The 17,024-nt window shown below is 31.2% G+C and overlaps 1 protein-coding gene across 1 annotated transcript; it reads left to right on the forward strand.

Annotated features, from left to right (window-relative positions):
- The first annotated feature begins 9,279 nt into the window (after positions 1–9,279).
- LOC125826439 (protein ENHANCED DISEASE RESISTANCE 4-like) lies at positions 9,280–15,234 on the forward strand. The gene is made up of 5 exons (XM_049505769.1): positions 9,280–9,972; positions 11,084–13,451; positions 13,967–14,027; positions 14,130–14,353; positions 14,951–15,234. Exons 1-5 carry the CDS (start codon positions 9,855–9,857, stop codon positions 15,015–15,017), a joined length of 2,838 nt encoding a protein of 945 aa, XP_049361726.1. The 5' UTR covers positions 9,280–9,854; the 3' UTR covers positions 15,018–15,234.
- Positions 15,235–17,024: the final 1,790 nt, after the last annotated feature.

Consider the following 17,024-nt stretch of genomic DNA (forward strand, 5'->3'; position numbering starts at 1 on the left):
TTCATCTATTAGACTTTCACAAATCTCTTATTGAAACATTTATATGAACATTTTACTATCAATTCACACAAAATTTTACGTGCTCCATACTACTCAGATCAGAGCTTATTAAGTTAGTGATGCTTTTGATTATCAAACTTTCGTATATCTCTAATTGAAAACATTCATATATATAAATGTTCGCTGGTGATTCACACGTGATTCCATATGCTTTATATTACTTGAGTCAGAACCTAACCTAGTGATGCATGCTTTCAACTACCAAACTTTTGCAGATCTCATAATAAATTAAAATATTAATATAAGTGTTTAACTAATGACCATATTCTGATTTGCTCATCCATTAATTATACAACTACAACTAGTGCTAATACTTAATTGAGAAAAATAAATGTCATGTTAACAACTCCACCTGCAAAACACATATATTAATGTTAAATATATAAGTTTAGACACAAATGCTTACATGATTACACGTTTACATACATCACCACTTACTAGCTATACATAAAACAGGAAAAATAAGTTACGTTTTTTTTTTCTGTATATATATGTATAATTAAAGAAATTTTTAATTATTCAATCAGATTAATTTCACTTAAATTACACGTAACTCTTTATACCTATAGTCCAGTATAGCTAGAGCTAGATGAAGGTAAAATAGTTATTTTTCAGACTTGTAATTAAAAAATATCTACATATTTAGGAGTCATTGAAAAAATAACCAATTTTTTAATAATGATTAAAGTATTAATCAAAATATGCTATAATTGATGATCAGAATTTAAGTTCTATGAGTTCAATAATTCTATTTCGTAGATTGAACTCAATGTAATATTTGTTGCAATTTTCATAAATTTTTATATAAAATTTATGTTACGTATTATAAATGTTGGGTTGAGATGAATCATAATGTTAAATCCGTCCCTAACTAATAATAAAAGTATAAAATTATCTTATAACTTAACTACACAAAACGTCATATATATAAGAAAAATAAAACAAGAAGAAAATTTCATATACTAGAATTCGATACAAACTTCATTGTTACTCCCTCTGTCTCAATTTATATGACACATTTCATTTTTTTGAGAGTCAAACAGTTTAAGTTTGACCAGAAATTTGCACGTCAAATCTTTATTTTTTTTGAAATAAAATTTATATATTTGTAAACTACGTAAAAAGTACTATAAATCACAACAATTAACAATTCAAAATATTGAAAAGATATATGAAAATTTAACTTATTTGAATCTCGAAATTCAAAACATATTATATAAATTGAGACGGATATAATGTTGCATGAGTCATCCATTAGATACTCAAATTATTGGGAAATAAGTATCAATTTCTCCCAACAACAACACAACAAACTAAGTCAAATATAATTTTATTCTCAATATTATCCTTTATCTCACATATGAAACCAAACTTTTATATATATATAATCTACCTAGCTATCAAGGAGATCAAGAGTTTAAATGACAAAAAATGAACAAAAAAGGAGAAATAATGATAAAGCTTCTTCTTCAACTTCTTCTATTAAATGGGATTGTGGGAGTCCATTATACGATTCATATGAGTTAGTTTCACTTGTTCATTTAATCGAACGGAACACGATGATTTTCCCGGTGACGGATGCCGGATATTCATCACCGGAGCCGGAGATAGACGTAGTGAAGATGAGAAGATGTTATAGCTCAAAGGAAGGAGAAAAGATTAATAGTGATGGAAATAAGGTGAGAAAGCTTAAAAGGGGATTTTATAGCTTTTGTTATAGTATTAGTATTGGTGATTTAATTAACAAAAATGACAAAGTGTAATAATTATTGAAAGTTTTTTTTTTTTTTTGGTTTCATATGATTCATGATAATATATAAGTTTTTATTATACCAATTATTATTGCTTAAGAACTTGTTGGCAACTTGTTTTAGTATACTTGACTTCTTTTTATACAAAATTATATTACTTTACTGTGATAAAATAAAAAATTAAGATTAGAATCTATGTTAACTAACTATGATTTGCCAATAATTAAGAATCTAATACCCCAATCCACTTTTTTTTGAGTATTTATATGTTGTTTAGGGATGGCAATGGGACAATGGGACTGGTCGGATGCGGGGCGGGATGGGTTTAAGGCTATGCGGGGCGGGGCGGGGCGGATGTGGGGCGGGGAGCGGGTATATGTGATTTTATGTGGTTCAAACTTAATTTTAACTTTTTACATGCTATTAGAGTGAAAGAAATATTATTTATTAAGATAATTTCATTAAAACTACTAAAATATTCAAGATAATAAATGAAAATGGTTCAATAAAAAATAATACAATTTGTTTCATGTTTCCCAATTGACCTCTAAAAAATAAAATTTTAAGTTACTATCCTATTAAATTAATACAACTTAATGAAAAATGAATTTATTTTTATGAATTTATTTTTAGTATCAAACATAACTAGAAAAAGAAAATATTAAAAAAATTATGCGGGGAGGATTGAAAATGAAAATAGTTGTTATGCGGGGTGGGGCGGATTAAAAATTTTGCGGGTTAAGCTCAACCTGAACTGCCCCGCCCTACAGCTCTCCATTGCCATCCATAATGTTGTTGCATGATTTGAGGTTTTATATAAATATTTTTGAATTTGTTGGCATGCTTGGGTTGGAACTCGAGAGGATCAACGGATCAAGAGTGTTTCTATACCATCACGAGGGCGAGTATTCAGAGTCTGCATTGAAGCCCCAAGGGATCAAACTCAAGATATCTAATTAATTAAAGAGAAAATAGTTTCATTACTATATCACAACCTATGTTGATAACGTAATCAATATTGAAAACATAGCTAAAGGGGAAAAGGCATCGCGAAAGAGGAGGGGGGGGGGGGGGGTCTGTGTGGGTGTGAAGGGCGTAGCCACAAGGGCTAAGACAAATCATTCTTCGCAACCATTGGTGCCATTGTGTAGGCCTAGAAAGAGAGTATTTCGCGAACACAATAAAGAAATTATAGATCAGTTAAAATTGAGTTCGAAATCTAGCAACGATTTTTAACAAATTTGAATTTGGAGCTAAAGGCTCTCAAATTTAATCACTTCAAAATACATTCCAAACTCAGTGAATTTATAAATCTATAATTTAACTTGTCAAAATCTAACTTCAAATAGGTATATCTAAAACTTCGAACTTCAAACAATATGAATTTCTAGTAGAATTTGACAACTGTACTATTCAAAATATCTATATATTTTGTCTACTACCATATGCTAGCACTAATAACCAACAACTTTACCTAAAATAATTGGACATAATTTAAAGGACAAATTACTTAACTACACTCCTTTACTTACCTTAATATCCATTTATCCCTACTTATTTCAAAATTTTCAAAAATCTCTTATTTACCTATGTATCCCGCATGTATCCCGTGCACAATGCTATGTATCCTGTTATGTGGAATGTATCAAACTCTATGTATCCCGTGCACAACGCTATATATCCCACATGTATCCCGTGCACAACGCTATGTATTCCGCTATGTGGAATGTATCAAACCTAATGTATCCCATGCACAACGCTATGTATCCCGCAAACATCATGTTTAAGGGATTTTTGGTAAATAGAAAACTAGAAGGAATATGATGTTATTTAGTACTTATAATATGTGGTTCCTATAATTTATACTAATTTAAATAGTAGAATGAAAAGTGACTACCAATACCAGGTACAACATGAATAAACCAAATGGGCCAGCCCAAATTAATTAACCAAATTGGGGCAGCCCACACCAAGTCAATATGTTGTGATTTGTTGACTTATATTTGAGTTTTCAAAGTCATGATGTCTTATCCAAGTAAATTTGTTGAATTTTCAATATTTCAAATACTGAAATATCTTATTTGCAAACATTGTTGTCAAATCATTATTAGTTCATGATTCAATGTTGATACTTTGTAGCAGAATATATGGAAGAAAAATAGTTAGAATTTAAAATCGATGAGCTAGTTCAAAATTCTATTCCTTTTAAGTTATTGAGTTAAAAAAAAAACAATTTGCACACATTTGATAAATTCATGGTTTGGAGTTTGGACCATAAGCTATTGATTCGATTGAATCCGTAACCAAGGGTGGATGCAACATATATAATAGAATAAGAATCATCTAAGTTCAATTCTTTTGACGCTAAATATTAATTTATGTGTAAAAAGTCTATTAAAATATAAGAAATAGTATATATGAACGGTTAACTTTAAAAGTACGACGGATCTAATAATGAAAACTTTATAAATGGAACCAACAACGTTTTAGTGTAATCTCTCGAGTAGGTTTTGTGTGTAAGCAACCTGCTAATCCATACATTGTGAAGATAAAGATGTTGTTTTCGATGGATTCTCAACTCAAGTGAAACATAACAAAATCTATATGAAACGAAAATACAGTAACAAAGAAGTCATGTTGAACATAATGAAAATAAAATAAATAGCAATAACATATATTATGCTAACATGAGGAAAGAAAACACCATGTAATTAATAATAAAAGTTGAAGACTATGACAATAAAATTTTAATTCTGAATTCATTTTTACTCGTAATTCGTATTCTAGCTCCGCCATATATCAACTAGAACATAAATTAAAAGCCTTTGGAGAAAGTAACAAGCATGAATAGTGGATGAGTGTAAAGTCAGAAGATAGATGATGAGTTTGATCAAGATTCTCTGAGTAAGTCACATGTAATTCACATCAATATATATATACATTATATATATATATATATATATATACATATATACATGTGTGAAAGAATCTTTGCAGAAAATAAGTACTCATATTGAATATTGATCAATGTACATAGTGTGAAACTGCCCTTTATTCAAGTGTGCATTGGACAAATATGTGTGTCTGATAGTAATACTTTTATTTTTTATCTAGATGAAAATGAAAGGTTCATTAGAAACTACAAATCAGGTCTACGATGATAGTATGATCTCACAAATAAGATCCGAAAATAAATAAATTGTTCGTATGTTTTATTTTATCTTGTAACTCGTAAGGTAGAGAGGTATAAAACAAGTATATATAGCTATATATATATTGCTTTAGTTTTAATGAAGGGTAAAAAGTTTTTGTCACTTTAAAAAATAAAAGAAAACATAACTTACTGTTTAATGTTGTGACTGAGTGATAATTAACTATTTCCCATCATTGATATATATTGATTTAGATGTATTGAGTTTGACTTTTGGGAATGGAATTGGTTCTCACTGGGGAGCGTTTTATCTCAAAAATAAAACAAATTCGGTAAAATTCAGATTAATCAAGTTCAGATATATATAGATTGCAAGTGAAAAGAAAAAGAAAAAAAACTTTAATTATTGTTTACCATTGCCACCGTTACTACTCCAAGAAGGCATATATATACAATTGTGAAATTATTTTCTTAATGATCGTACTAAAGTGTAAATACTAATTCACAGTCAGTACGTATTTACACCTAAATCTCATAAATTTACTATAACAAAGTAAGTTAATGAGGTAAGAATCCATCAATATGATTAAATCTTAAAATCTATGTGCAAACATATATCATTTATTTATTAATTTAATATAAATATCAAATACGAATAAGTTTGTATCATATTAAAATCTTGAACGACAGATAATACCAACCAAAGTGTATGTATGAGAAGATTAAAATGCTTATGTTTACATTGACACAAGTCATAACATGCGGTTTGACCTATGACTTTTGTATAATTTTGATCAGGTAATTTAGGGCTGACTTTATAGGTCAAATTAATTGCAAAAAGTATATTAACTATAAAACCTGTTTTTTTTTTAAAATAATAATAATAATAATCTAGAATATTAGTTATGTTAAGGGAGAAGAAAATAAAAACATTTACGAAGGGTTACCACCTGAGAATATTGTTCTTTAATCATTATGGATAGCACGTTGGTTGATATGTATTTTTATATATTATATGGTACGTATACGTATTTAGTGAGAATTAGTAATAGTTTTTCTTAATTAAACCTATTACTATACAATATTAATTAAACATGAATATTTTACTAAGTCAAATCTAAAAGTAATAATTCAAACTTGATTTATTTCTTTATCTGATAGTAGTATAGTTGATTTTTCAATAACTTAAAAGTCATTCTCACTTATATCAACCACAACATTAGTAATCGTGGATGACAAATAATAGGAAAGGGGAACGTTTCAGAATTAATTTAAGTAACTTAAAAAATAAAGAGATACTATCTTCGTTTATTTTTAATTGTCATGATTTTGACTAACATTTTATAATATACTAGTAAAATTATCCGAACTTTGCGCGGGAATTTAATATCACGAAATTTATAAAATAATACTTAAAACCTATCAGGCATTAAAACTAAAACACTATATTATCTTACATACAAGATTACGTAGTAACAAACATTAATAATGTAAAGGAAAATGAAAATTATTACATATTATCATTTAGTCTTAATAACATAAGCATAAATTATACATTAATGATTGTAAAAATAAATACCAGGATCTGTAATATAAGCAATAGTGTCAGTGAGCCACTCAACATGAGCAAAATATACAAATATTTAATTGTGAAGAAGAAGAAGAAGAAGAAGAAGAAGAGGAGGAGGAGGAGGTTCAGAAGTTTCGTTGTGTTAAAATGAGAGGAAATCTTTCTATTTATAGATAGCAAATGGTAGTGTGAACAAATATTTATTGTGCCTTATCAGAAAGGTTATAACTACTGTATTTAGAAAATGTGCAACCCTTCGGAAAGGTCACAACCTTTCATAAAATTCATAACTTTTCATAAAAGTCGCAACTCTTCATTAAAGTCGCAATTTTTCATAAAAGTCACAACTCTTCATTAAAGTCACAACTTTTCATTAAAGTCTCAACTTTTCATGAAAGGGAAGGCTAATTAGTAAATAAATAAATTAAAAGGAAATTCTGGTTTGTGGTGGCGCCACGTAGGCGGGCCTAAGTTTTTTTTTTTTTTTTTTTTTTTTTATATATATATATGATCTTTTTATCATATTTTATGCAAAAAATTAGAATTTATATTATTTTTCGTATAGTTTTTGAATATCTAAAAATTTTGGTTAAAAGATTGAATTAATGTAATCTAATTTAACTTTGAAAATTAGTCAAATTGACTTTCAAAAAGCGCAAAAAAAAAATTAAAAGTAGACAGAAGGAGTAATTTCATACTATAAACCCTAATAAATTATTTTTCTCTTCTACATAATATTTTTTCAAGATCCCAAATATAATTTGACAAATTTCTGCACAATTCCTATATCATGGTTGTTATATTTTTCTTGTTTAAGGGTTAAATTCAAATCAAATATCAATACTATAGTCTATATGATTGGTACAAACGAGACAAATAAAATAGCTTGTATTTGTCATCGAGAGATCATGAGATGGTTAGTAGAGTTTAAAATTGAGATTTGTAAATTAAGAATCTTTTGATAGGAAGCGCTTAACTTCTCATATGATAATCAAAATTATGAAAATATTCCTTGGTATAAATTTTGATATTATTTAATATTTTATTTGGTTGCATTTTCAATATTTTGAATAACAATTTCGATATAATATTGTATTGAAGCTTCAATATAATTTATACCATATTCAATGATTGATAGCAACTTAAAATTAGCAAAACCTAGATAAAACAAGTAAAATTGTAAAATAATACTATGTATATATATATATAATATTATTAATCCATTATTTTTTTATATCATGCCTTGTAACCATTTTTTTGTGGACCAAACAATCCCTAGTTATCTTATTACTTGGCGTGAATAAAAACTGTCAAAATGGTGAATTTCAAAGACTCAATAATTAGAAAAAGGACATTGTACTTCAAAGACAACAATGTTTCATATATCCTAATATCCACAAAGATTTGTTTCTAGTAAACTTTTGAAACCAAAGTAAAGTAAAGAAAGGAAAATAATTAAAGGGCAAAAACAAAGATCTTGTCAAATAGTATATGGAGTGGAGTGAGGACCAATTCATATACTTGCCATTGATAATAAAATGATAAATGTTTTTTTCATTCTTATTTTAAATTATTGAATTCGAATTTTGAGTATGAAGTTATCTCAAGAAGGACATCACCTCCAATATGAAATTTTTTCGATCATTTGGACTTTTTGAGTTTTGGTCTTATTTTATGTTGGTCTTTACTCTTTAATTTATCCCCGTCGTAGTAAATATTTTTCGTTTTGATTTGACATGTAATTTAAGAACGTAAAAATGTTTATTGAATCTCATTATCTTAATCTAAAGATACATATAATATATCAAAATGTACTTTAATATGTAGTTTTAAACATGTTAGTTATTACATAAAAAATTGAAATTAAAGGGTTGTTACAAGAAAAAGGAATGAAAAGTTCTATTTGAACATATTAAAAAGGAATGTAAGACAAATAGATTGAAACGGATAGAGTAATCATCAAGGGCACATGTAAGTGTCGTCGGAAAAAATACTGTATATACAAGTAAAATGATACACAAAGTGATTAAATAACATATTTGGACACCCTTAATGTAATATGTTGTTATAGTCTAGTGGTTTCAGATGCCTTTAATTGGTTTTAAACACCTTGAATGAGCTAGTGCTCACGTGTTCGAGCATTTGTTGTGCAATTTATGGATACCCTTCTTGAAATTTCTGGCTTCGCCACTGGTAATCATTTCATGGGGCATAAAACTTATATTTTAGTATCATAGTATTTCAAAAAAAATTCTCGAACACAACTTCAATTTCTAAAAAAACATATGCTACATTAGATAAACATTCGATTGCTAAAGAATAAAAAGTAAAGACCGGTCCATTTAACGGGTACAACATGCAATTTTATAAAAAAATTAATAAAAAATTTCAAAATTTAATCAAGATGGATACGAATTTCAAATAATTCCTAAAAAAAAAGACAAAGAAAGTCAGGACCAAGTCCCTCAAGAAGAAGCTACAATCAAAACTACTTTTGACTAAAAAAAGATCTTCAAACAAACAGCTAGCAAGCCTCCATCGCTCTCTCTTTGGCTTCGTCAAAGCAACTTTCATTATCGAAAACGATTTATCAACCACACCTTATAACTAAAAAAAGTAAAAAAAAACAAACAGTATCGTTTAACAGATTTTACCAAATAAAACGACATCATTTTTATTTTGCAAGTATTATTAATGGTCCCCTTGTTTATTTGAATATTATTGTTATTTATGACTTTATAATATAATCTGAAAAAAGCAAGAAATTGTCGAGAAACGGGTCACCATTTATTCTCTCTCCCTCCAAATCCAAACCTTCCCTTTTCTCTTTCTTGGGAAAATCAAATTCTGCAACTTTTTTTTTTTAGAAACAAGAAATTGTTAGCTTTTTTTTGCTTTTTTACTTCTGTATTGTGAAGTTTATTTCACACTTTTTCTTTTGTTGTGTTTCTTTAGTACCTTAAAAGTGTTAAAGTTATCATCTTTGTCATTTTTACTTATTTTGGTTTAGTCCAAGAACCCATTTTTTTTTCATTTGGGTGTTTTCTTTTTTCACTTTGGTGTCTGTATTTGGAGTGTAATAGTAATAAAGTTGTTTTCTTTGCATTATTTTTCCTAAAATTTGTCAAGTTCAAGAACCCATTTTGGTCTTTGCATTGAGTTTTGATCTGGGAATTTTGTGTTGTTTTTTCTTGTATGTGATAAAGTTGTTGTCTTTTTGTTATCTCTGCTTAAGTTTTTCAAGTTCAAGACTTGATTTTGCTCTTTGAATTGGTATCTGGGGTTTGTTTTTTCTTCCTTTTTCACTTGGAGAAACTTGAAAATGGCGGAAGGTTCTTCAAATGTTCGATTGGTTCGTTGTCCTAAGTGTGGAAATCTTCTACCTGAGCTTCATGACTTTTCTGTTTACCAGTGTGGTGGTTGTGGTACTGTTCTTAGAGGTAATATTCTCTCTATTAGTCTATTACTCCTCTATACCTTATGTTGAACCTAGTAAAATCTTAAAAGAGAAGTTTAAATTATGTGAGTGGAATTTAGTATGGTGTCTATAGTGGCATTGCCAGGATTTTCACAGGGGATTCAACAACTAACTATATATATGTAAATGAATATCTTGATTATACTCCTTTGGTTTCAATTTGTTTGTTTGGTTTGACATGACATGACACGTAGTTTAAGAAAAAACTAAAGATAAGTAACAACAACATACCCAATATAGTTCCACAAAGTGGGGACTGGGAGGGCAGAGTGTAAGCAAATCTTATCCTTACCTTGAAGGTAGAGAGACTCCGTTGGAGACTAAAGATATGTAAAATGTACCAAAATGCATTTTAATTTTGCGGTCTTAATCATGCCATGTTGAAAGTTTGAATTGAAGAGTTGTCAAAAAAGGAAAGGAAAGAGACATAATTTTTGAAAGGGACTAAAAAGGAAAGTAAGACAAACAAATTGAAACAGAGGGAAGTACAATGTAATTTTAGAACCCCATCCGGTATTCTAGCTTTGGTAATGGGTGTTTAAGCGGCGGATGATGACATGGGTTGGGCTTTCATATAGCCTACACGAACTTGTGTGGGACTGAAGCGTATGTTGTTGTTTGAACAGACATGATCTTATGTTCTAAGTCTCACCTTCACTACAACAACATCCACGACACAACCCCGAACAAGATCGGTTATATGAATCCTTACTTCTTCATTTAAGCTCATTTCATATCATCATTAAGTTCTAAGTCTTTCACTGATTCACCAAAAAAAAAATATTTCAACTTGCTAGTTAGGTCTTAAGAAAAAACCCAGGCGTCCACGTGAGGGGCCGAATTGAAGATGAGGAAGTAAAAAGGTGCCATTTCTAACGGTTCAAGCTTTTAGATGAGGGTTTTCACATAGTAATTGAATACTTTCTTCCTGTGCAATTGTTTCTTTGGTATTCCCATGTTCAGGATAGCAGAACTTTTATAATATTTCAAATAGATTGTAGTATAAGTTTAGAACTGAGTCTTGTTTTTAAGATTCTAAAGTTCTGTTTTTGCTTGTTATTATGATGGTGCAGCGAAAAATAAGGGGATTTTGGACGATGGCTTGTCTGAGGTATCAGATGGTGAAAAGATTAGAGCAGTTCCTGATAGAGGCGATGTTGCTATGAATGTAGATACTGTTTCTGATTTTGATGAGGAACATAGTGAGTTTCAACAAGGTAGGACAGAAGGGAGAAGTCAAAATGGAAGAATGGTATCACGTCGTCAGGTCATTTCAGCATCCGATGATAAGGAAGTTCCGGATGATTTTGATAAAGCCAGAGAGGGTAAACCAAGTTTAGTTAGTTCGAGGGTAGATAGGTTTAGAAGAGAGAACTATTATGATTATGATGAATGTGGTACTTCTAAAGGCAAGAAGGATAATAGTGTTGGGGTGGATAATTATTGGGGAAAGATTAATACTGTTGAATCTGTTGGTCTCAGTGTTAGAAATGAGCTTAAGACGGTAAGGCCTTCGTCACTAGGTTCAGGACCACCTATGGACAGTCGGTACATGGAAAAATCTTATGCAAATGGTTCAAATGCAACAAGGCAAGGGAAGTTCAGCGCTTCTCCATATCCTAAGGAAGGGCCTTTAGAAAATGACATGGGTTCTTACTATGGCTCTGTTAACCATAGGAGGTACAATGGTGGTTTGGACGGGGTAGCTGGAGTCGCAGACTTGGAGAGCAATAGAGCAGAGCTTTTAAGGAAGATTAATGAATTAAAGGACCAACTTAGCCGAACTTGTGATGTTACTGAGAAACCTAAGGATAGGGTTCCTGTTGATGGAAGGATGGCTTCAACATCCGTTGATCCTTCTAGCAGGTATGATGTGCCTAACCAGGGGTCTTATGGTGCTAACAGACATCCCCTAGGTCCATCTAAGAATGTTCGAGAGCGTCCATACACATATGGACATCAAGGGAATGTTCCTTATAAGGGTGCACATGGTTCAATGATGCCAGACTCTTATCCTTCAGACAGTTTTTCACATGAATTTCTTGGATATGGAATGGAATATCGCCAGCAAATGCACAGAAAGCCTCCCCATCAGATGCCGTATCAGCATTTCCCCCCAACATATCCTGAACATTATCCTGGGCATCACAATGATAACTTCTTCATACCACATCCACATGAAACCCTTTTCCACCAATCTGCATGCTCTTGTTCACATTGCTTGAACCAAAATTATCAAATTCCTCCAGTGATTCAACCATCTGGTTTTGTCAGCCGAAGATCACGAAATGGCCCTGCTAATCCCATTCTACATCACCACATGAACTCGGGTTATGGTCCAGGGGGTTATACATCTGAAGGCTCCTCTGCCCTTAATAAGAATTATCATGAAGGGCGGCGACTTACAAGAAGTTCTAGTGATCTGGAGTCAGAAAATGGTGGTCTTGGTCATCGGCGTTATCCTAGAAAAGTGGTTGTTGCTCATAGAGTTGGACGTGTATATCAACCTATAGCAGGTGGTGCCCCTTTCATTACGTGCTGTGGCTGCTTTGAGCTGCTGAAGATTCCTAAGAAATTAATGATAACAGGAAAGAGTGAGAAGAGAATGAGATGTGGATCCTGTTCGGCCATAATTCTATTTGAACTTGGTAGCAAAGAGTCGGGTGTTTCCTTTTCTACACAAGTGAAACAACTGTCTGCTGAGTTTGCTCCTGGTACCAGTGATGTGCCAAATGAGAATCTTCAAAATACTAATGGTTGTTTGATAAATGATGAGATGACTCCTTGGTCTGATGATTATGATAATTCTAACTACCATTTCACCGATACTAAGCTACAGTCACCTTCCAGGAGTCAGAAATCAAATTCCACTGAACTCGAGAAGAGGTATAGTGCTCGTTCTTCACCATCTAGTCATTCTGAAGATGAATTAAGCCCGGAGAGTGCGATAATTAGACATGATCTTGCTCACCGTGCTGAAATGCCCCTAGAAGATGATCCTATACCGCTCCTAGATTCTTCTCAAAACGACCATGCTTATAGTATTTCTCCCAAGGATGTGGTAGAAAAAATCAGGAAGGAGGACATGAAGGAACACACTGATCAAGAGAGGACCATACTTGATAGAAGTACCTCTAGGCAGAATTCCATTAAAGATGTATCGATGGCAGTGGAAATGGATGTCTCGACGAATGAATTTGTGCATAGTGGTGTATCTGTGGAATCAAATCAATCAAGCAAAGAGGAAAATTTATCAAAAAGCTATAAAGGAGGTCAGTCCTTCATGGGCTTTATAAAAAGGAGCCTTGGAGAATTATCAAGATCTCATCAAAGTTCAGAGAATGGAAGATCAAATGTGTTTGTAAATGGCAGAGCGATACCAGATCGTGTTGTTAGGAAGGCGGAGAAGTTAGCTGGGTCCATTCAGCCAGGCGATTACTGGTAAGTACATCTGTATTGAGAAGACAAAGGATATTACTTCCTCCATTTCATTTGTTTGTCTTACTTTACTTTTTAGTCCGTTTGAACAAGAATGCCTCTTTCCTTTTTTGGCAACTCTTTAATTCCATCTTTCATGTGGCATGTTTAAGAGACCACAAAATTAAAAGACATTTAGGTACATTGTACATATCTTTTGCTGAAGACCATAACATTCAAAAGTCTTTTATTTTCTTAAAATTCGTGTTAAGTCAAAACTAGACAAACAAATTGAAACGGAGTGAGTATGTGATATAGTAGTTTAAAAAATGCATATTAGTTCAGCCTTTTCTTGTTTGCTTTCTCATAATCCTGGATGCTAGTAACTGCTGAGAAGAAACTCATTCTGTTCACTTCGTCCTTGTGGTGAAATTTACATTGTGATGCTTTCTTGTGGATGCGATTTTGCTTTTTTAATATGATGACAGCCTTAAATTATCTGAAATTTGACTTCAAACTTTGTTTAAATGATGAACCAGGTATGACTACCGTGCTGGCTTTTGGGGAGTGATGGGCCATCCCTGCCTTGGCGTCATTCTGGTATGATTCAATTCATTCAATACTGTCTGATAAATATAACATATCTCTTGGAAGAATTTTGGTGGATTACCAAATTGATGAAGTATTACAATTTGCTTGCAGCCAAATATTGAAGAATTTAATTATCCACTCCCAAACGATTGTGCTGCTGGGAACACAGGGATCTACGTGAATGGACGTGAGCTCCATCAGAAAGATTTAGATCTTCTTGCAAGCAGAGGTCTCCCTATAACGAAAAATAAGTCTTATTTCGTTGAGATTTCAGGAAGTGTTATTGATGAACACACTGGTGAAGAACTTGAAGGCCTTGGCAAACTTGCCCCAACGTGAGTTTCCTATTCGATTAAAAGCTAAAGTTCACATTTTTCTGAAGACATAACCTTGTTAGAACACAGTTACGAATTTCTGAAGCTAAGGATATGAATTTATGCATGTAACATTAGAGGAAGTCAGGAACACTATTAGATTTAGGTGGATTAAAGTAAGGGATAATACATAAAAGATACTAAAACTTGGCCTCAGCTGACAAGTAAGCACTCCAACTTTGAGAGTGCACACATCTGGAAACTAAACACTCCAACTCGTTCAGTGTGTCTTGTTGGAGTGTTCAGACGATACAATGGATACGAGTTGAAGTGTCTAGATGTACATACTCAAAATTGGAGTGCTTACTAGCAAGTTGAGGTCACGTTTAACTGTATGTTCATGAATTATTTTTGAACTGATATGTCATCATCTGAATTCCTGAGATTCCGGGATGTAAATATTCCATTTACCATCACTTGACCACCCTCGAAGTAAAAAAATGATGGATGATAATATGTTTGCATGTTATCTTTCAATGAGGAAATTATATAGTTTCAATGGGATGTTTTTCTTACAACCTAATCTGACGTTTCACTGGTTTTTGTTATCGCTAACAGGGTTGAAAGAGTAAAGCATGGATTCGGTATGAAAGTCCCAAAAGCATTTGCAGAGCAACTATGTTAGTTGAAGGCACTTCAGTTTCTTCTTTGGTATGTAAACCTGAAGTGAATCAGATATGAAGTCTGTGTAAACTAAAATCTGCAGAATTTTGTAAAAAAGAAAGTAATCTTATTTGGTGACAAAACTTAGATCATTTAGTTATTTATTGATTTATCTTCTTTAATGTAGCCTTTCACCAATTGGATCACACACTGTTCACTTCTGGTTTGTGTTACATATAAGTAGAATGCTTACAAACTTCTTGACGGAACAACATCAAAGAGAGAATTGTGGATTTTGCTTCTCACATATATTCTTTTGTTTATTGTTTTAAGTAACTTTAATCTGCATATTTTACTCTCTACTGATCATACATAAGACTAATTTCTTGAAAGTTCTTTCCACCCTATGTTGCTCGGATGCTTCAAAAATCATAATGTTTACGCGTGGTGTTGGATCTTTCAAAGCATTTTTTTGAGGATTTGTCATACGTGTTGCAACATTTCCGAAGAGTCTAAGCAACATAAGCTAAAACACTAATTTATTTAATCAAATCAATAAGAGAAAGGTGTTAAACTATGTCAGTGCATTATTATCATACATTAGTATACCTTTTTCTGAAAGTTTAGTAATACGAAAAGGTGTTAATTATTCCTAATCAGCAAAGTCACAACCCTTCATAAAAATCACAATACATCGGAAAAGTGACAAAATCTTTGGAAAAATCACAATTTTTCAAAAAAGTCACAATCATTTGGAAATGTCACAACTCACAACTTACAACTCATCAAAAAAGTCGCAATCTTTTGAAAAAGTCACTACCCTTCAAAAAAAGTCACAATCTTTTAGAAAAGTCAATATCTTTTGAAAAAGTCACAACTCTTCCGCGTGAAAATGTGTCTGCTTTTAATATAATATAAATAATTAATTAAATATAAAATATAGAAAATAAACTAAGAAAGTTCATACTTTTAATAATAATAATAAAATAAATAATAATCTTATTATATAGAAGAGTGAAGCCAAAGGACGACCAATGGCAAAATGGTAATTAATGTATGAGACAGTGGCAAATTATAATTTAGTGGATATAATCAATTTCTTGTTTTGACTTTTATTCCTACACATTCAGCATAGTTCTAGAAGCTCTCATTTCACCTCTTTTAGATAGTTTCCAGAATAGTCCTTAGTTGGCAAGCCTATTTCCAATTTCTTGGACTTCCCCATATTTATGGATAAACTCATAGTTAAATCATTACTATTATTTTTCTTCGATTTACAACTTCCACTCTTTCGGTACTCTTCATCTTCTCAAGCTGGTATTGCAATTTCAGATTTGTTTTCTTATCAATTACTTCCAGTTTTTTTCTATGTATATATATTTTTTGAATTTGGTGTTACTTTGAGTTTAGTTTTCTATATATTAGTGTATTGAGCTGAGAAGTTTGATGAGTAAATATTTGTTTACTCTTCCTTATATCATTTATTTACTGATTTAACAAGTTAAAATTTTCAAGTAAATTGGTGCATGGGTGAATTTTAATGCCTCCACTCTCTTACCAGTATCTAAATCAATTACGAAATTTTTTTCTAAAAAGCACAATGTCTCTTTTATATCGTCACTACAAAAAATATATGTTTACCAAAAAGGGTGTTGACGAGGAGTTGAATTCTCCGATAAATGAGCACATCTGTGAATTTTCTTTATGCAAACAATGATTTTTCTTAGTTTTCTATGACTCCTTATTTTGTGCTCCTTTTGTTTTTGTTTTTGTCTCAATTTAAATTGAATCATTAAAATTTTGAAATTAAAATAATTTTTTTTAATCAATGTTTCTTTATATTTCTTTTGAATTGTTAATTATTTTTACTTATTTAGCTTAAAGCATTTGATTCTGAATTCACAATTAAAATTTAGAAGTTTGATGTTATGTTTTGATGCTATTATATGTGTGAAAAAAATTATTTCCTAATTTTTTGTAGACAAAATTTGATTATCCGTTTGTAGAGCCATTTTACATCACATATATA

This window comes from Solanum verrucosum, unplaced genomic scaffold, assembly GCF_900185275.1.
Source record: "Solanum verrucosum unplaced genomic scaffold, falcon-dt-bn FXZP01000060.1, whole genome shotgun sequence".
Lineage (NCBI taxonomy): Eukaryota > Viridiplantae > Streptophyta > Magnoliopsida > Solanales > Solanaceae > Solanum > Solanum verrucosum.